This window comes from Lutjanus erythropterus, chromosome 13, assembly GCF_056507025.1.
Source record: "Lutjanus erythropterus isolate fLutEry1 chromosome 13, fLutEry1.hap2, whole genome shotgun sequence".
Taxonomy (NCBI): domain Eukaryota; kingdom Metazoa; phylum Chordata; class Actinopteri; order Lutjaniformes; family Lutjanidae; genus Lutjanus; species Lutjanus erythropterus.
In genome coordinates this window covers 32,976,424-32,998,564 of record NC_139329.1, presented here as the reverse complement: position 1 = coordinate 32,998,564, position 22,141 = coordinate 32,976,424, and the positions used below count along the sequence as shown (strand labels likewise).

The window sequence follows — 22,141 nt, the reverse complement described above, 5'->3', positions numbered from 1 at the left end:
TCAATTTGCGGCCTGTGGGCCGAATCCAGCCCTTCAGTGAATTCAATCCGGCCCTTTCATCATTTATAAATATGAAATAAAATATATCATTGTGATTTTATTTAAATAACCCACTAAGCTTCTAAATTTTTGTGTTGACATGTTTATTAGAAGATCATCATTTCATCAGAGACACTTGTTATTTTAAAAAAGTTGTGACAGGCTTTTTAAGAAGAGGGAATTTAGCAGAGTCAAACAGAATGAAAAAAGATAGTAAACACAGCAATGGGATTTAAACGATAAGCTACTTCTAATTTAGGATTATAAAGTTGCGTTGTTTTTTTCCTGTCCTTTTGAATATAATGTTTCTTTCGTGTTGTGAAAACTAATCAAGGAAAAAAGAAAAGGTCAGGCATAGTAAATGTAAACATCCAGCCCCTTGGTACTTGCTATACTACTTTACTATATATATTGATTTAGATATTGCATTGTTTATGGTAGACTACAGTCCACTGCTGCATGTGAACACAGCCTGGTTTGACTGCTTCTCTGGAAAAAGTCAATGTGGTTTAATAACAATGGTTGTAGCACAGAGCCGGGACTTTAGAGTAAGTTGTAACGTCCAGTATATTACAGATCCTTTGAGGTGTGTTGCTAAAAATGTGGGTTGACCTTTGCATTTTATGACAGTAATGTGTCCCTAAGCTGATGAAGTCTGGTGATTCTGACAGCCAGGATGATTGACACCTTGTTATATTTATCAGAGGTCAAAGGTCGACATCAGGCCGACAGATGACCTATCTCTCTGGGCACCTAATTTCTCCTGGTATTAGTCTTCTCCATTGATTTCCTATTATCCAAATCAATCTTCCAGTCTGTTTTAACATAAAATCACTGGTTAATGAGCTCCCCTCGTCACTAAAGCTCCATGCTGGCCTGTGGCTGTGTGACAGATTCACTGTAGACATTGCGGCCAGTGAAAATGAAAGATTGGTTCAAGGTAATCGCATTTTGGCATTGTAGATACAGAAATACGGGGTAGAAATGTGAGGCATGACATCGCACATAAATCTGATCCTCTTTTTTTCTCCACTAACCCACCAGAGCTGCAAATCTGACACAGTCCAGCCATATAATTTCAATTTTCATTTATCACACATTCACACATAAGACAGCAACTCTTATATCTCTCATATGAATGTGTTTAACCTTTCTTAAACTTTTAAAATGTGCCGGTTTTTCAGAATTTCACAGTAAATCATCAACTTTTAGAGGCAAACCCATTCCGGTGCTCCTCAACAGATCACAGCTCCTGTTGCTGTTTACCCTAAAGGTCTCTGCATCCATGATACGCTCTTATTTCCCATGGGACACTCCATGACCCCTGTAATTCTATACATACACCTGGGTACACAGAGACACACATGTACACACAGATACATGCATAATACACATCAGTGCTCTGATCAATACCGTCCCAAATTGTCAGCATCACGTCTGTGCTGGGCCAACATCACACGCTCCCATCAGGAGGTCACCATCACACCTGCTGGGACGTTGACCTCCTTATCAATTCTAGATGAAATAGAGCGTGGAGATTGAAAGAAAAAAAAGGCTAAAGCATGATTTTAAAATGCAGCAGAATGAACCATGCTCAGGGGAGACGGGGGTCCGCTCCAGATGTATTTTGCGAGAAATGATTGCTTCGCATTCTGTGCTGTCTGTTAACTGCAAATGTGCTCCATTCTGACTGACAAGATAAATTGCAGACATGACTTGTTGTGCAGATTCATCTCTCTGTTGTTGACTCTGGGTCAATAAGGTAGATTTTTTTTTTTCTTTCTCCCCCTCTTGTCCTAGTCTGACCCTCATGGAGGAAGCGAGGAAGGGAGGCAGAGGTTCTTAAAAGGCAGATTTTCTCAGATATTCTTCTTTTGAAGTAGCCATGTTCAAGACTAAATCAACAACAGCTTTTTTTTAGATTCAACCCTTTTTACATCCTCACATATTTACTCCTAACTGCTGTTGTTTTCCTAATCCCCCCTAATTATTACTTGCTAACAGTAGTCAAGGTCAATTGCTCTTCTCCTGGCTGTATACTGAACAGTAACTGTGCTTCTTCTGGCTGTATTTGGAGCCGTAACTCTCTATGACCCTGTGCTAACAAGCAGGTAATTTGCCAAACAACTCCCAAATCCCTCCTCTGTGGAGCTTCATTAAATTTGCATGTTCTCCAAGAGCCTTTTTCAATTAATTAATTTAGGGGCGGAGGGAATGCGGGGGGTGTAATGCGATTCCACAAAACCAGTCGACACCTTCTCTCTCAAGAAACCCTTCTTTAAATTTCATCAAATGTCTTGATGAGTGGTTTTCTGCAGATAAGCGAAGCAGCGGATTCTTGTTTTCCTGTTTAGTCTCCCTCTCTCATTGTCCTGTCTTTGCTTCTCCATCTTGCTGCCAGCCTCTCCATTCTTTTACCCCGTTGTCCCTGATTATGGTGCCATAACCACAGCTGGTCCTCAACGTGGAAGATAAATCAACCAATTAGGGTGTATTATTTTAAGGGCTTGGTCCAAATGCACCAAATCAGTGCTGGCGACTGGAACTGCACCCCACTGAAACTCCTCGTATTAATCATGATTACCAACAGGCCTAGCGAGCTGGGAGAGAAAATGAGCTTTTAATTGGGATTCGAGGAGAACGGGATGGGAGAGTCGTCTAACGAGGGAAGAAGAGCGAGGCAACGTGTGTGTTCTCTTCACCCTCAGATGTAATAGTTTACGAGGAGGGAGAAAATTGTGCAGAAAAACTGTTAGAAAAGTTTGTTTGTGTGGTCAGTATTCAGTGCTTTTCCTGTCTTTAAGATAGCAGCAGCTATATTTAACTGCATGTATATGGCTTTAGGGTAAATCAGCCGTCGTTGCTCCCTGCTGTGTGTGTAAGAGTGTGTGTGTGTGTGTGTGTGTGTGTGTGTGTGTGTGTGTGTGTGTGTGTGTGTGTGTGTGTGTGTGTGGTTAGCAGGGAGCTGTCAAACTGGCTCCTGGGGGATACTTATGGCCGACAGCAACATGTAATCTAACATGGAAGACATGCTTGGTAATTACCCACTCCAGGCCCTTTTGGGAGCTCTTTGAGTGACAGCCTGTCCATCTGCATACATGTTAAAGCTCATATGTGGCTTGGAGTATGTGTGTGTGTGTAAATGTGTGTGTGTGTGTGTGTGGACTGGATCTCTGCCCTTACTCGCATGGCTCACTATTTGACAGCAGATTGTGGACTTAGAAAGACAAGGCCATCTAACCCCCATCTCTATTTCCTCTGACCAAATCCCCTGTCCTCTGCCTTCCCCCGTCCATTTATCCATATTTCTTACTCAGTCCTTCTCTTTTTCCTCATCTCCCTCCATCCCTCTCTCCTTCCCATCTCTCAGATTTGCTCCTCTTGACTAATGAGAGGGGAGAGGATGACACTTATTTTCACAAGATGAATGATCCCTCGCTCGAATCAGAGAAGAGGCGAGAGGAGAGAATAAAAAAACACCAACACGTTAAGGCCCTTAATTGCTTTTTTCCCCCCAAAGAAAGTCAAATTAACATTTAGATGTTCAATAAATGTTTTGTGTGTATCAGTGCTGTTCTATGTGTGTGTGTGTGTGTGTGTGTGTGTCCCAGAGTGGAGACGGTAATGAGAGGCACACGCTGAGGAGCCGCTGGAGTGTGACGGCAGGACAGACGCTGGCGTCGCGCTGCGCCGATCACACACTCCGGCTCAGACTAAATGCCCTCTCCTGGCTACTGTTTTAATGACAGACACGTTATTAAGTCACACATAGTCAGGCCGATCGAACACACACACACACTTTCAAAGGAACACACACTCTTTCTCGCTGAATATATCTCTTCTGTCGTTGTTTGGTAGATGCTTTTCTATTTATTAGAGGGAAAGAAAACAAGATCATTAGAAACAGACAAGGCAAAGGCACTTATGCATGATTGCATTTTAAAAAAGCTTTGTCTCAAAAATACTACACAACTTTCACATTGTCGTAGGAGGTGTTATAATCTAATTAAGTACATTTTACTTGCACTGTTCTTGAGTGTTCCCATTTTATGTTACTTTATAGGTTACTCCACTGAATTTTAGAGGCAAATATTTCAACCTTTAACCACTACATTTATCACACAGTTGATTTGCAGATTAGGATTTTACCATAAAACATATTAATGTTTTTTAATTATGGATGCATTGTTAGATTTAACAACCCAGCAGTATATAAAATTGTTAAATCCAGCTTCATCTCAACCAGCTCCAATATTAAAGTGCTTCCTTCTCATTTATGCATCAGTAATGAGAATCTAAAAATATAATGTATGATATAACTTACAGATGAACTCAGCCCAAGGCCAATGCAAAGGTCTATTGCTGACCCTTGAATGGGATCGACTGCAACAATTTACTTGCTGGCTTATAACACAAACAATACAACTTCTATGTATTTACATGATAAATAAATTTATTTTATCATTAAAACACACGTCATCTGATATCCTGCGTTAGTGTGAAAATGATGCGGTTCAAAACCTCATACTTACAACACTAAGCAAACTAGATTAGAGCCAGGGTAGAGAGAGCAAGAAAACGTAAGGATTAGAGAGGCAGTTGCCAAATTTCTGACCAAAAAGACGTGAGAATCGATATATTTCTTTAATCGATATATGATTTTATTTTTCTCTAATCACTCGTTCATTGGAGGCCGTTTTTTCTCTCCTTGTTTTGCTTTAACGTAAAAGGAGAAATATAACTGTCAGTCTAATTTTTTTCTCTGTGTTTTGAAATAAATGACTGGACCTTTTGTACTTTATAATCATATTGAGTTTATGTATGCAAAACAGAGCATGGCCTGGGTGGGTTTATAAAGCTGGATTTGGAAATGGCTGTTAGAGACTCCATCTGTGTAACAAGCCTAATGGTCAAGAGCTTATTTGAATTTGCCCGTGCTGGCATTCGAGTAAAGGATAGGTGGGTGGTGGTGGTGCTCGAGTGGGTGTTGATGAGGGGCCCAATTTGGACAATTTTGTCCCCCTGTCCATAATTCTTAGTGTCTGGCCTGCTTTAAGTACATTTTGTTATGCTTTTGCATGCAGGATTAAAGTGCAGAGTATATTGCATTTGTTGGCTGCCTTTACCCAAGAAAAATATATGAATAATTCTTCCAGTACTGTCAGCTCTGCAGGGCATCTCTCTATACCTGGCGAGGTAAGGGTTACTGTCACAGATGTGCTCAGTGTGTGTAAAAGATGTGTGTGAGGTCAAACGTGCTCTTTGATTGGGCCCCCTGTGTCCCCTGGCACTTAACAGAATCTGTTTAGTGAACTTGAGCTGTGTTTAGTAAATATTTAAGGGCCTTGTTCCTACATCCCCACCCGCTGTTCGTTACGCGCCATCTTTTATTCATAAATACCAAACTCAAATTAGTTTTCACCCAATTCTGAAATATGAGTGTAATTAAGTATGTTTTCTCCCCAGCACTGCACAGGCACAAGAGCTCTTTACTAATTAATGAGGGGCCTATTCATTATTCATGAGCTGAGATGAACGAGTAAATGCCTTGGCACCCATAAAAGGCCTGAGTCTGCACGGTGGGCCGGGGTTGGGGTAGCGTTTGTGAGGTGTGAGGCAAAAATCCACGCGGGACTGTAGAGAGGGAAAGACGAATGAAGCAGGAGGAGGAAGTCTAAAAAATGAATGTGGGGCTCGATGACTCAGGCACCCGCTGTATTGCATACACGCCCATAAAGTTTTGCTTATTTTTAATTCTCTTCCCTCCTCTTCTTCTCAGCCTGTGTTGTAATGGTCAGTATGTTGACAGGGTGTGACACACCCACACACACACACACACACACACACACACATACACACACACACACACACACACACACACACACACACACACACAGCTGTCTAAATTGCTTCCAAAAAGTTTGACTTATAGTGAATTTGAAATCAAAGTGCGGTTACTCAGAGCTCCACTTTATTGGTTTGACTTAGATAATAGAAATGTTGTGTAATGTCTCTGGATCATGGGAATATGTGAACACTGCAACTGCATTGTGTCCTCACATGGCACAGACCAAGAACAGAGGCCTCTTATTTCCATGAGTACCCCTTGAAGGGACTTTCATACTGTAGTTGTGGTTGGCTCACAAAGCTCTGTGTCAGTGTCTGTTTTAGCGTGATGTTGCTCAGATTCACCAGCCACAGATGATGTTCATAATTAATAGCAAGAGCCAAATTACAACATTAGGTACAAGTCTGAGTGCCAGACGGATGAGCCAAGACTCCACCTGCCCATCTCTCCTCGACGGACATGCAGCTGTACTGCAAGCAGTTCCTGCAAAAGCATGCTGTGATATTTATCCTCTTTATGTTTTTGACCTCAATCCCACTCCAACTGTTTTCCCTCTGTGTATTATGTGGGGAAAACGCAGGTCGGAGTGGTATAATACAGCTTTTACTAGCCATCTAAAAATGTCTCCCCTTGCACTGGACTTTCCTTCATGGGGCCACTACACATCCCATTTTGTTGTTGCCCCTGACTAAATGAGCTACAAAGGCCTCTAGGGCTCAAAAACTTTACAGTATTTTCCAATAACTCATTTCAAGGACTGTGAAAATTGCAGCTTCTCCTGTACCCTTTCCACCTCAGTCACCCCTCTCTCTCAGTTTAGGGCTTTTATTTTTCTGTCGTTCATTCTTTATTTTCTTACTGTTGCCCACTGTTTTTGCACTGTAACACCTGCTGTAATATTAGTGCTGTTAATATTAGTATTGTTGTCATTGTCCTCATTGGAAAGGATGACAGTCTGTACTCGAGAGCTGCTTCATGTGCATCTTCGCTGATGCAAGTCTGCTGTTGCAACCGAGAGTGGATCTCTTTCTACGTGTCTCCATTTTCAAATGAATAATGCATTTTATGGCCATCGGAAGGAAAATTCATATTATATTCCATACATATAGCACGCAAAGTTCAGTTAGATTTACACTGGCACGCAAGAGTATATGGTAGTGCAGAGGATATTGGAAGATATTTGAGACACAGTATGAACACAAATATGTTGCATAAAGAATAATGTGAACAAGGAAGTATCTGTAATATAATATATACTATAATATAAAACAATATAATGCTATAATATATACTTTCTACTATCTCATATAAACCTATAAGATAATAAACGTAACTCTTAAGTCAAAAGGATATGCAGGCAGTGGTGGCAAAAAAGTCAATTCTTAGATGTCTGCGATTCCCTTGTGAAAGATTATTCCTCGGCGCACAAAAGTCAGTAATTGAACTTTTAAAACTCAGTTCCACATAGTATGATTGCCTGTAACAGCAAATTAAGACCAGGCTGTATGTTTCCTTCCCTTATGGTAAAACATAACGGATATGTTTATGTCCTAAGCTACGCTAATTTTTGAGCTTTGGTGTGGATGGCTGAGCGTGAGCAACCGCAGATGGATGCAGTCTGACTGGCATCTCTTTAAGCTTAAAAACTAACATATGGAAACGTTTTGACATGTATGAAGCTGAAGAATGCAAACTGTATGCAAACAGTGTCAAACTAAACTAAAATGTTTTGCTAACACAAACATGAAAAACCATATTTCACGTTTTCACCTGTAACCTACTACTTCTGTTGTATTTATCAATGGTGTTAGTAAATTCATCTGTTTATTGATCATTGCAAATATGAAATATCAGAAAAGAAGTAGAAGAAGTCACCCAATGAAAAAAAAAAATAATAATGTACAGAAATAAAAATTATGATGCATTCAGATGCATTGATAATTGTTTTATTATTGCATCGTAGCCCTGTGAATTGGACCTAGAGATTCCCACCTCTAAGTCATAGTAACAAGACCTCCAGGTTTGTCCACCAGTTGCTACTTGCACTGTGAGATGACATTGATAATGCTGTGTAGTGTTTGTGTAGTAAGCCATGCTTACTGATCTGCTCTCTTTAGTCATTTTTGTCATGTTTTTCCATCTCACATGTGTAGATTTATCCGTAGAGAAGCTTGTTTTGACTCGTTTTTACCTCAGAATTTCATCATAATGAACTTCAGAAAATGTCCTTCTTTATGCAGGATGCTTGAGCACATTTTGGTTTAGTGGGAAATGATGCTGCCATCTGTTCCAGATTGATCTTTATGTATTAATGACAGACCAGTTAACTTTCTCCTCAGAGCTGTTTGAGTTAATGCCCTGTTTCTCCTTCTCTTTCTTTTCTCCCAGAGCCACAGCAACAAATCGAGGACAGATCATTTTCAAGGATGCTCTGGCCCAGCAGCTCTGTGAGCAAGGAGGTGAGTAGCAGCCAATGCATGACAGAAACATGTGCATATCCTACATATTCATATGTGAATAGAAACCTATATGGCGAAGCACACATGTGCAGCGACATATATACATACCCTCTTCTCACTTCCCATTACTGTCCATCATATGCACAGATTGTCAGAATATAGATGACACAATATGGTTGATATGCTGCTTCTTCATGACAGTGGCATTGCAGCAATTCCTGGCTCCTTTTCTGCCTAATGATGCAGCCACAGCCAGAGATATTTGGATGTCCTATATTGCCAGCTTAATTTCAGCTTATGCTAAACTCAGCTTTTTTTTCCCCTCTCTCTCTCTCTGCCGGAGATTTGCGCTTTATGGCCGACACTTCTTACATCCACTTTCTGTGACAGCCTTAAGTAGCTATTGACAGACAGTGCAGTCCCACTCTGCATGCTGAGTGTGTATAATTGCTTGTTTACAGGAAAGAAGCCTCCTCCTCACTCAAGAACTCCTCCTTGTAGATCAAATTTGAATTTAATGCTGAAAGTGGAGAAGTACACTAACTGCTGCTGGGGTCTTTTCACTAAATGCATCACGGGAAAATGACTAAATTTCAGCTTAAAAAATATATACTTAGTCTGTATTAGAATAAATAACCTTTGTGGCGAGTCTCCGAGGACTCTTCATGACAAGTGTGTCCCTCAGCAGGTCATTGGAGGCAGTACTGATGATTGTATGCCAGGAAGAGAGAGCTCAACTTCATGGCTCCATGCCACTTGGAAAAGATGGGGCACGGAGCCCTCAGTCAGGCCTGGAAGAGTGACAGAGAGAAAGAGCAGCGAGGCTCTTCTCCTCTGTCTCCTTGCCTGAGAGCTCATCCGCTCACCACCACTGACACACTGCCCCAGTCTACTCCTTCTGCAAATGAAATATCTGCAGCCAACAACAGTCACTTAGTTGTTTAGTGCCAAGGCCCTGCAGTATCACACTAACACACACACAGCTACTCACAGCAGACAAGCTGGAAAACAGAGATTTAGACCTTACGAGGCCTTGGAGGAGGCAAGTTGTGAATGGGAGCAGAAAGAAAAAGTAGAAGTGAGGTAACATAAAAAAAAAATCTGCAAAGAACAGGCATGAGACTTTAAGAGTGGGGATGTAATGAAACCAAAAAACTTGAAGTACAATAATACCACACGTAAAAAGTCCACGATACCATATTTATCGCAATTTGAAAAAATGTCTTTGATGAAATAATCAATCTGATGTGTACAGCATTTTTTCAGAATAAAGTTAATTTTCCCCTTCAACTTAAAGTGCTTCTGCTTTCCTCCTTTAATAAGTAAGGTATAATGTAGAGTGAGTGGGCCACTATAGAGAAATAAACGATGATATTACACTGCTACTTACTTAAAAAAATCAATAATCTGACACAAAATATTAATTTAGAAATTATTTTATGGCTCCTCCAGAGTCTATGATAAGAAATGCGTCCATAGCAACAGTCGGTCCTTCATAGCAACAGCTGAACAGAATTAACAGACTTTAAAATTCAGTAACTGACTAATCAGAATAGAGGGGGGCATGTAATGAAATAAATAGAAGTTGCCAGTCATGACTAAAGCATGTGCAAAAAAAAATTGGCAAGAATTGTCTTTGTAATCGCAAAACAAAAACAATTCAGCAGTCATTTAATAAAACAAAATATAAATGATAAAATTAAATAATTAACCATATAATATAATGGTATTGTCCATCAAAGTATTCAGGCATTTTTTTTGTTGCGATATTTGGTATATTGTTACATACCTAGTAGGGACATAAGGTGGGACAGACAGTGGTGACAGTGATGAGGGATGGAGAGCTATAAATTACTTGTGTCACTAATGACAGTTTCTGTCTAATTGGTGAAGGAGAGACGGTAGAGAAGAAGGACAAAGATGGTGGGATGAAGAGATAGTAGTAATGAGAAACTTGAAGGTCATAAATTGCAGGTGATTTGAGTGTTTGGTGGAGGTAGCAGGGTGATTAAACATCATTAACAAAAGGAAAGAGCGGGGAAGGAGTAGATGTGAACGGGTGGCCGACCTTGTTGTAGGCTAATTCCTCTGACGGCCAATAACGCAACGCTCTTTCTGTTGCTGAACTACGCCAGGAAATCTGAATTACAAATGAGAGATGAACATGCCGTGGGCAACAGAAGGCGAAAGGAGACAGAGGAGACATGAGAGAGAGAGAGAGAGAGGGAGAGAGGAGGAAACAGAAACAGAAATGGGTCTGATCATTTTGTGGTCTCTTGTGGATTGTCCGAACAGAGACAAGCATCATTTTTCTGTGCTGCACTGATCTGACTCACCGCAGTCAGTTCTTCTTCCTCTTTCCAAAACGAAACCTGCAACTTCAAAAGAGCTGTGCAGATTAAAAAAAACTGGAATGTGCAAGGCTCTTGACGTAAAAATGAAACTTGAGAACTTGAGAGGTGTGATAACGCCAACCAGCACAGAAACCAACTCAGGAAAAAATATCCTTAAAGTGAAAAACTATACATAAATTATATCTATTGTCTTATTTCCCTCAGCAAAAGTCTGATTCACCAGCAGGTGAGACAGAGGCCTCTAGACTTTTTCTTTCTGGCGGGATCAAATAGACTGCCGTCCCAAATTCAGCTGCAGAGTGGCAAAGAGAGTGCAGGCTGCTGTGAGCAAAGTTACTTCAAATCTAGGCATTAGCATTCAAAGTAGAATAAAAGATACGGGGCCAGCTCAAGCCACTTCAGAAGTTCATATACTTAAGACTCAAGCTTTGAAGAGCTGGAGAAATGAAAGCTATCTAAAGCGGGGTTATGATCCATGGAGGAGCAGAAGGGAAGGAAGAGAAGAGAAAGGAAAGGATAGAGGGCAGGCTGCTCAAATCAGAAGGCAATCAAGGGTGATCAGCCGGGGTGAGGATTTTAAGAACAAATGGGCAGATTAGCCAGGGAGCTAGAAAAAGAAGGTAACTTTTGAGTGTGAATCTGAGCTTAGCATGATAAAGAGATGGAGGTATAAACTCTAATGTAAATAAGAGATTTAAGGATAAAGAAAGAAGAGAAGAGGTATAAGCCCTTAACTCACTGTGGAACATCTGACATGCTGCACTTTGCTTCTCAGTAACAGAAAGCTTCCCTGCAAGTTCACCAGGACAGGTGTTTTTCTTAATGTTTCCCCTCTAGTGCCCCTAAAAGTCTGCCAAGATATAAGCAAAGGCTGGATTTGTGTGTGTGTGTGTGTGTGTGTGTGTGTGTGTGTGTGTGTGTGTGTGTGTGTGTGTGCGTGCATGTGCATGCATGTAAAATAATCTGTCTAGCAGTGTTAGGGGATGCCTGGTCCCAGACGCATTGCTCTCCTCAGTGCTCTCACAGTTCGTTTCTGCTGTGCCAGCACCCTTCTTCTTCGCTCCATTCCTTCATGCAACACCCAATTCATCCCTCCAACTTTTTGTCTAGTTTGCTTTGATCTACACCCCGTTACTTTACTCACTAACTAGCACGGAAAAGTCCCCATATTTTGTTCGTGTTTGTGGAGTCAGAAGACAAAACTAATGGCAGTGTGACAAATAGTGCTGCAACCAAATGAAATGCACAGCACAGCGGAGTAGTTCGTGGCACCAATCAGCACATTGCCAAATTGTTTGGACAGGCTCCTAGAGATGCTTTAAAGCATGACACGGCAAAATGCAAATTACCGGCAGTTTTAAATGACTGCGAGTATACAAACAGACAGGCAGGAGGATGAAACAAGAGTACATTTCCACCTCTACTGAGCAAACATAAAAATACTTATTAAACCCAAAGGAGGAGAGTCAAGGCAGGGGGATGAGGAGAGATAAAGGTGGGCTAGGAAAGGGTGCTCTGTTGGAAAGGGTGGAGTGGTTGTGGGTGTTGAATGGCGCTGCAGGCCGTCCATCAGCTCTATCTCCTGACAGCAGGGCCAGCGGTCCCTGCATCCTGCCCGGCACCGCTAGGTCCTCTCATTTCCAGCGAGGGAATAAATCAGGTCTTTATGGGCCTGGCCGAGTGCACTGCACCCCAGATGGATTATTAAAGGGACATATAACTCAAAGAGGCCACTGCTCCCTGAGGGACGCCTGATCACAGTGCAACAGAAGAGGGACGGGTGGCCTCCACTCCTACACCTCCTCGCCACCCACCCAGTCTGCCAGCCAGCCTGCTTGCCTGGCTGAACGCCGGCTCCCCTGCGATCCCTCATCGCTCACTAGCGAGAAACCTTGAGACCTCGCTATCTAGTCAATATTCCCCTCTTGCATCCTGACAGTCTCTTCAAGCTGTCTTTTCTCTTGTTTTCTTAATGTCTTTCCTCCCAGTCTTCTTTTGTGCTCCTCTGACATTAAAGCTGTTTTCACATATGTAGTCCAAACTACACCCTGAGAATCAGGACGGGACATCATGGGAATGCACCCTTTCACACTTGCAGCATGTAGTAGGAGATCGTCTGTGTCAGATGTGCTCACTCATGTTGGAAATAATCCATATGGTTCAGGTGAGGGGTACACCAACAGAGCCTGCAGGAGGAGGATTCATCTGTAAATATATTAATACAAATCGAGACTCAAAATTAACAAACTGTGGGAGAAGAGAAGAACAATAGATGCGGAGATCAGCTGACTACAGTCTGTCTGCAGGAGAGACACTCGTGATGCACTGCAATTTGCAGGACGCACACTTTAATCTTCTCTGACTGTAATCTTATGTTTTCACATCACAAATGATGAAGAAAGGCATTAACATCTGAGCTCAAAAATATGATATTGATCTGCAGATAGTCTGTAAGAAAACAAAATGATACAGGTGAGCAGCTGCACACTGCGCAGCATCATCAACACGCTCGCTTGCTCCCGACACTGAGCTACTCTATTCACACATGTGGCTCACCCGGATTTAAGACCAGGGAGTGGGCAAGGTTAAGTCCACGCCAAAAAAATGCAGACATTTCTATTCACACATACAGCTCCTCCACATAGTCTCTGGATAATTGCAAAGTTGCAGTGCGTGCGTGAAAAGGGTTTAAATTTTGTCCTCTTTTGCTATTTTGTCTGGGAAATTTTTGTTGGAACTACCTTAATTGCTCAACTCCAGCAAGCAAGGAGTAAAGATATGTGGAAAAATATGTGTTGTGTTCCACCCCATCTCTAACACCTTGACAGCCAAGAGATGTTTGCCAAAGAGATAAACACAAAACGGCAAAAATTGCACTCTAAATTAGCCTGTCCTCATGTTTTGAGACTCCAAAATTCTCACTATTGTGAGCACAAACTGGTCTTGTTTTTACCTGGGATTCCAACTTTACTTAAAAACACATCTAGAAAAGGTAATACTGAAATTGGAAAATAGCAGTGAGTCTAACGTCACTGCTGGTCTACTCTCCACTCACCTATGATTATTGTAATGATGCCAATTGAAGCCCACACAAAGGCCTAGGTATTTGTTGAGTGGAGTAAAGTGGCGGCAGCCTGACCTTGGAGAACCGTTTCTTTCAAGTCATTGTAGAAGGAATAACAACAGCGTCCTGCGTCCCGGTGAGTCAGTAATTGCAACCGCAAGTTAGACGGGAGCAACTCGACTTCAAAAGCGGTTAACGTTGTCAAGGATATGAGTCAGACTGAAGCAAAAAGAGCAAACGATAGGAGAACAAGGGAGATTGGGTGCAGTTTACGGGGTGGGGAGGAAAAGAGGAGAGAGAGAGGAGATTAGAGCTGGAAGATGGAGAGAAGAGGGGGAGAAGATTTAACATGACTTGTGCCCTGCGCTCTTTGTGCCGAGATGTCTGAGTCTGCCAAAGCTTATGCTCATTTAGTCCCCCCTAGTGTCGCCCCAACCCTGCTCATCAGCACCCATGCGATTTTAGTCCCGGTGTAGTTGATTGAGAATCCCCTCCTTTTTGTTGTTCTTGTTTATTTGTGCACATACGTGTGCGTGTGCATAGCAGCAAAATAGCAGAGACAGTTGGGTCAGCTGTGGAAGGCAAAGCTGTCTGTGTGTGTGTGTGTGTGTGTGTGAGTGTGTGTGTGCGTGTGTGTCCCTCTGCATGCTTGTGAGTATAAGCCCTGGCCAGGGAGATACAGGCATTAGCAGAGATGAGCCGCAAATAGAGGAGGCAGTAATTGAAGTCTTTAAGAAAGTGAGAGGGGATTAATCCAAGTGAAATGAGCGCCACTGTCTGCTCCCGATGCGCAGAGGGTTAGGCGGAGAGAGACAGAACGGGTGCGGATGGAGGGGTGGGCAGGAGGGAGAGATTGTGATAGAAGGCAAGTGAGAGAGACAGCAGGAGAGCGTGATGAAGCATGGAGAAAGAAAACTGTAAATGAGGCCTTTTTGGAAGCTTGAAGGGATTATCCACCCAAAAAAAAAATTCTTTGGGCCTTTCTCCAGCCAAATGGCCTCACTAGAAAGACTGAGAGCGATTTAGAAGAGTTTGTTTAAGAGGGAGACGGGAGACGACTGGAGAGAGCAGAATACCAACCAAGCATTTATTACTGTGTCAGTTTGAGAGGGTGGATTACCAGGAATCGGGTTTTAGTACATGCTCTTTTCAGGTTCAGTAAATGAACACATACTCATGTAAACTGAGCACACAACTGCATATTTCATTGCTGTTATAGTTTAGCGGGAATGTTAAAGAGAGATCTGTAAAATATTTACAGTAATATATCATAAAATGACCATGATATGTCATCTAAGGAAACATACCAAGTTGAAATATTCGCTTCTCTGACAGCAACACTGCAGTGAATATTTTACTCCAGTCCGTAACTTGTGCTGTTGCGCTAGTTTGCCTGTTTGATGTTAATTGGAGCTCAAATTAAAGCCGAATGTTCACCAAATGAGTTAGTGTCTGTTTATGAGTCAGAACAAATCATCAATGATCTTTGAGAAGGAGGTTAATGGAGGTTGGCAGGCAAAAGGCAAACAGTCACTGAACTCAACTCCAGAGTGTGTATTTTCAGAGCAGTGGGCTTTCGTTTGCGGGATAATGGGCCTATCTTCACATTGACAGACAGCTGACAGTTATAAACAGTTGATCAACTTACAGTGTCAGGCTTGTCATCGCTTGTTATTGTTGTTGTTGTGCTGTTTTGCGCTCCTGTAGAGTTCCTGCAACCTGCCTGAGCTTCCACTGGGCTGGGGAGGAGGGGGCAGGGGGAAACAGCCCACTTCAACCACAGACTGTATACTAAATACGATTCCAACCTATCTAAAATACAATCTATGGCTCCAACTTCCTACTTGGAATACGGTACTCATTTTTGGATTGTTATATATTGCTCTTTTAATAGGAGGAGACACAAAAGAGTTACACATGCTGGGATTGATAGCTCCTCTAAACATGTTTTGAATCAGCAGACGTTGGAGGATTAAAGGGTGAGGAAGGGAGAGACGAAGAGGGAGGAAGAAGGCCCTTTGATCTGCTTTTAATGGGCTTCATCGTCGAGCCGGAGCTCCAGCCATGAGTGTCAGGGCCCACCAGAGCAGCGGCAGCAGCAACAGTCGCAGCCACTGAACCGCCCAGCTCTGTCACACAGGCCACTAAGACTCCAACTTCTACAGTCAGCATGAAACTTTACCAGCGCTCTGTGAATAGTAAATCCATTCCTAAGTGCTCGGCATTTGGATCCAATTGGGAGAAATGAGGGCAGCGAATGAAAGTGAAGTGTGAGCTCAAAGCAAAGACGTTTGCAGAGCCATTACGATAGTAAGAAATCTTTTTTATATATAATCCGTCCTCTCTTGATTCAGGTTCTGTTGTTTATGGGGGGTTTAGGTGGGCTTTCTCAGCTGTAAGCCCCCTCCTAGAGGAAATTTTTGAACTGCAGTAAGGTTTGAAAGAAAGTCTTAAGTAACTTGGAATGAAACTTTGGAACGAGTCCTCTGTGTGTTATCTTAGTGTGTTTTATCAGGTGGGCAGGCTCATCCTGGATGGAGAGCACAGTGGCAGATTATCCTTCTCTTCAGTCTGGAGTAAGACTGTCTTAATAAAACCCAGAGGAGAGTAAAGAAGCTCAAAGGGATTGAATGGTGACATGTTCATTTAGGTTAAGGCCACTGTGCCACTCAACAGTGACTGATCGTGAAACAAGGTTAAACTCATTCTCTAATGTGGGTGTGCTGAGGCATGCAGCTTTGCTACGACATAAAATGAAGGTGTGCAAATTGCATTTTACTTTATTTTCCTGTGGCTGAATCTCAAAGAAGAAATCTGCACTATTTTTACTGCACCAAATCATAAAATGACCATGAAATGTCATAAGAGATTAGGGAAACATGCTAATTTGAAATACTGGTTTCTTTGACAACAGTACCACAGCCAGCATGTTCTCAATTCAAAATTCTGACCTAAAACAACCCTTGTTTTTTGCCCAATTCACATTTATTAGAGTTCAAATTAATGCCTAATGTTCACTGAATGAATAAGTGTCTGTTTATGAGTCATAAAAATTCATTAAAATTCTTTTTGAGGGAGTAGACATCTGTAACAGTGACATTTAGCAATATGTTAATGAGACTCTGCGGGCAGCTCCAACTCCAGACTTCGTATTTGGAGCAGTGCGCTTTTTTTCAAAATAACAAGCTTAACTTTGCATTGACAGACAGTTGACACTTATGAAAAGCTGATGAATGTACAGTGTGGAATTCATCAACACATGTCAGTGTCAAAATATAATGTTGCACTCATCTTGTGCTCCTGTTCAGTGTCCCTGCAGCCTGCAGACAACTTGCCTGAGCTTCAAGCCTCAGGATGAGGGGACAGGGGGAAACAACTCACTTCAACCATGCACCATATATTAAATAGGGATTCAAAGTATTTAATATACTGTCTATGGCTCTAATTCACCATTTGGGCTGCAGTATTCATTCTTAAGTGTTAGGGACTTCTGTATTTCTCTGTTTCTCTGCAGTCTTTGTCTACCAGCTAACAAAACATAATTTCCACCAAGCTAATCAATCAGAAATTCCTGATTAAGTTCTATTTACTACCTCCTCCATCTTCTCTAGCACAAAGGTCATACCCATGCTCTGCAACTTTATGGCATTTTTCTAAAATGTGAACGCTGACTGCATGCTACAAAGTGTTCTCAGTAATTGAGTTAGAGCCAGTGTTTTTTGTTAAAAACCATGTTTGATTCATTAAGTCTTAACACTCACTGCCCCCCTCCATTCACCTCCCTCCCCTCCTCGGAGCTGTGCATCCCCTGGGAGAGATTGATGGTTGAGTGTGTTAGCGAGGCAGTGGCCACAGATTACAGCACACAGGCGCCTCAGGGGAGGATGGCGGTTAATTGGCATTGAACCGTTAATCATGGCCGCCCGGCCTTTCATTACTGAAAGGAATTAACATCAGCAGCAGCCAGGAGACTGCAGCCACGGCCGGCCAGGACACAAGGAAAGTTTGTTTCAGTCAGAGATGATTTAAGAACTAGTAGATTTCCCTGCACTGACAGACTAATACACACTTTTTTTCCATGCAGTTAACAATGCAAAACTGCACAGATATGAAAAAGTCTGTCTAGTCTGTCTACTTTTGTTCATATATTAACATAAAGGCTCAAATGTGCACATGCAAAAGTAACTGCTTGTAACTCACAATATTAACTCTCTTCTTTTCTGTCTGTTTCAGCTCCAACCGAGTCCCCATTGAGACCCAGTCTTGGTGAGTTTAATTGCATACTGTTGTGTCTTTTCTTTTGATGTTATAATCACACAGGTAATTAAGACATGAAAAGAAAAGGTGTTGTGCAGATTGTGTCTAACAGCGAGCATATGGTGTATGTGCTTGTGTAGTGGAGCTCCACGGTAAACACGCTGTGCTGCGTGACGACTTTGACTCCAACCTCCAAGGAGAGCTGGACCCGAGCATCTGGTAGGTAAAAAGGCTACGACTCCTCTTGTGATCTTAGGGTGCGTCCTCTGTGCTCCCCTTTGATACTTCTTGCCATTGTTATTACTCAGTCTTCTCTTCTCTCCTCTCCTCACAGGTCTGAGTGCAGTAACTGTGAGGTGGGGGAGCAGTGTGGTGTACTGATGCATGGCAGAGCGGTGACTTTCTGTGAACCCTTTGGAGAGCGAGAGCTGGTAACTGCCATGTTTGACCACACTGCGACCGCTGTACATTTAACGGCCCATTGACCATACATCCAAACCAGCCACTCAGTAGCCACAACCACAGCTACATAAATTACAGCATACAAGCTGAAACCACAGTAGATTCTCATGTTTAAACATCTGTGTGTCTATAAACCCTCCACAAACATCTACATTGTTGTGCTATTATAACAAAGAAGGTGATGTCTGATTGTAGTTAAGTTCTTATTTAGCTGTTGGAAATGACTTGTAAAATAAAAGCATGCATTTAGCAACAAATCATTTATTATCTGTTCTGTTTACAGTGAGATCTAAAACACTTGTGTGCACGTAGTCAGCAAAAGCAAACTTAGATGAAACAAAGTCACACATGTGTTTACATGTGTTAGACTCTGCATGGCTAAACATAACCAAATATATCTGGCTTACCGCAAACAAAAACAACTGAAAGGAAAGATGAAGCCAATATCATGAAACAGTGTAACATTTGCCCCATGGTTGTGGTAAAAATGAAAAAGCTGACGCTGTCTGGCTTAACATGTGTGGAAATAGAAGGACTGAAATCGCTTCTTGCACATTTACACAAGTTATTTTATGTTTTTTCATGATTTGTTTGTTCTATTTTTATTCTTTGTGTCAAGTTTTTAGGTAAGTTTTTATATAACTTACACAGAACAGCTTTCTTCCAGTCATTTGCCAACTTTAACTCAAAATATTGCTGCACCTGTTTGGCAGTTCTCACACTGTGGCATGCATAACATTACATGTAAAAGTTACAGTTAAACCAAAAGCAGCTCAAATGACTAAATACCAGTTTACAGTAAAGCACAGTAGTATCAGGATGCTGCCTGTCAACCAGTGTGTCACACACACTCACACATCATGCCAGGACATATCCTTCCACTCATCATAATTGCTTATCAAACATTTTCATGCCCCCTTTTCGTCTTTACAAAGTTGATTTCAGAGTGTTTATTCCTCTGTTAGAGATGAAAGCCAGTCAGCAGCAGCAAAGTGTTTAGTGCCTCATGATTCTATGTACTCCTCCGATAAACATTTGCTTTGTCTGTCACTGTTCCAAATGTTTGATGCCGCTGCCTGGCAGCTCTTCTGTCAAGTGCAACAAGCGTGCACATCCAGAAACACTCACACATTTACACACAGATAGTCACAAACACATCATCAACAATGAGAGCATACATTTATATATACAGAGAAAGAGTTGGTGCATCAATCTGCAATTTAAAGAACAACTTTAAAGGATAGTCAGGATTATTTGATGTGGGATTTTATGTGGTGCTCATCAATAGTCATTGTGTTACCTACATTAGATGGTGGTCGACCTGCATCCAGTTTGGAGAAGAATAGAGGAACACCAGCATGAAGGCTAAGCAATATATTACTGTTGATAGAAGCAGCAAAATGGATTTTAGTCACCGAAAAAAAGGCCAGCCAAAAAAAATAAATATCATTTTAAGTGTACGCTATATTTAGAATATTTTCACCGCTCTACGTTGCTGTCAGAAAGCTTTTTCTGATGGGAAAGTGCAGTTATAGAAGCCAAATATTACTCTCACCAAAGCCACCAGACTACATCGGGAAAATCCTTAATTTTACCTCACAAAATGCAGGAGTTGCTGGTCTACCGCTGTCTCGATTGATTTGTTCGTTAGTGTTATTGTGTGACTTCAGTGTTTTAAAAGGATAGTTTGGATTCACCAAACCACAAATGTGGTTGCAGGTGCAACAGACTCGATACTTTAAACCAGAAAACATCAGTGAAAGAAAGCTTGGTGTCAAGATAAAAACACTTTTCTACTTTAATGCAACAAATCATACTGGAAATGTCTCCACCTGAGAGAGTAGATGACATTATTTCAGTTGATTATTTATGGGTGATGTCCTTAACTGCCTTGTATCTTCCCCCAGACCACTGCACCTCTCAACACGAGCACAGCCACAGTCCTGCAGTTTGCCCTTGGTGAGTATTAAATCTCCACACGCACAACTTTTGTGTAACAGGCTTATGTATGAGTCCTTTTTAACCCCGTTCAAACGTCTTATCCCTGGGTGCAACAGTCTTTTTTACCCAGGACAACCGATCCCTTTTTCATCCTCAAGACATAGTCCCTTTTACATGTCAGTAAGCCAGCTGGTACACAGTATATTCCTGCGCTCTGCCTCTCCTATCACAATAATGAATGATTTACAATATTCTGGAAAGACACCCAGAAGGCCATGGAAAGAGTTTTTAGAGGTGTTGTATTTTTCATGTCCATTACATGCATCCGCTAATTCTCATGGGAGCGTGACTGGGAGGAAATAAGAGTGCATGCTGCAGCGACAACCCCTCTCACCCTCACCCCCTGTCCTGTATTTCTTTTCCCCATCTCTCGTTCTGTCTGGCTACGCTCTCGTTTGCAGGTCATTAATATGAGTTTGTGATGCAGTACTCGTCTGTGTGTATGGAGCGGTTCAGTAGAGCAGTGCAATGAAGTGGTAGCAGGTTAATGCACAGCTATGTTCGGTGGGGATCGAGCGGCACGGCAGGACGCTGACCTGACATGGACGCTGCACACCGTCAGGCGGTGTGGGAGGACGGGGAGAGCATGGGTGGGGGAGAGGAAAGGTGGGGACCTGGGGGTTAGCCTGCTTCCTCCATTAGCAACCTTTGACCCCTGCACTAGCTCCCACAACACCGTCACAAACATGCATTTTAAAGGCGCAAAAATAGTCTGTGCACAGTTGCATAAAACCACTCAGGCTGAGGATTCCCTAAGACTGCCTCAGGAAAATATTAGTTGCATAAATTTAAATAAGTTAAATTAGGGCACATTTGAAAGAAAGAAAACTCATACCGGTCCTTTAAAAGTGAAATAACTTGAAGGCTTTTCTATGATATAACAGGAGATGTTAGACGTCACAGGCTCAGCCACTAGGGAAACTGAATTTCTGATGATTGGACAGGATGAGATATCAAGAAGAATTCTTCAGGTCAGGGAAAAACACAGATTTGACATGAGCACTAGACCCTTTGTAGCTACGGACAGTCCCCATTTTTGGTGTCTCATTTTTTAACTGTGCATTGAAAACAGACTGCAACATGAAATAACACTTTACGATTAATGAAAGACTGAGCAGCAGAGCCAACCAATTGACATCTCAATTGCGGAACGCTGAATAGGAAAAAGATGAGTGAAGGTGATAGAGGAGGAAAGGTATGATTACAGAACGTGCCAATTTATTATTCCAAACAATATTTTTGAGATCAAAAACAAAAGTGAGGCAAGCAACTGTTAACCAATGTATTTTTTGTTATAGTTTACTCCTTATAATTAAAGTTTGGAGAGGAAGGAGAAGACAGAAGGAAAAAAATAAGGGTGTATAAAGAGTGAAGCAAGAACAGCACAGAAAGAATGGAAAGATAAAGATAATGGGGAGGAAGACAGAGAATCCAACCATAACCATATGGTACTGTAAACTATGACTTTCTTTACTTAGTTAGAGGCCAGTTTTATCAGTTCACCTGCATCATAGTTTATTACAGTACTACACTGGCGAAGGTAACTAACACATGTAATTGCTATAAAAGCCTTCATCTGAACACTTATGCAAGGAGACAACCTAAGAGGTGTGTGCAAGACTCCTAAGTGAACCTCTCAGCTTAGGGAAATATTTTG

The 22,141-nt window shown here is 41.8% G+C and overlaps 1 protein-coding gene across 4 annotated transcripts in view; it reads left to right on the top strand.

Moving 5' to 3' along the window:
* The window catches only part of reln (reelin), a 119,885-nt gene that overhangs the window by 53,727 nt on the left and 44,017 nt on the right, over positions 1-22,141 (top strand). For all 4 annotated transcript variants that reach the window (XM_084733275.1, XM_084733274.1, XM_084733273.1 and 1 more), the window contains exons 4-8: positions 8,276-8,346; positions 17,998-18,030; positions 18,162-18,240; positions 18,356-18,452; positions 20,391-20,442. In XM_084733275.1, the coding sequence (XP_084589401.1) occupies positions 8,276-8,346; positions 17,998-18,030; positions 18,162-18,240; positions 18,356-18,452; positions 20,391-20,442 (332 nt within the window). The remainder of the gene's footprint in view (positions 1-8,275; positions 8,347-17,997; positions 18,031-18,161; positions 18,241-18,355; positions 18,453-20,390; positions 20,443-22,141) is intronic.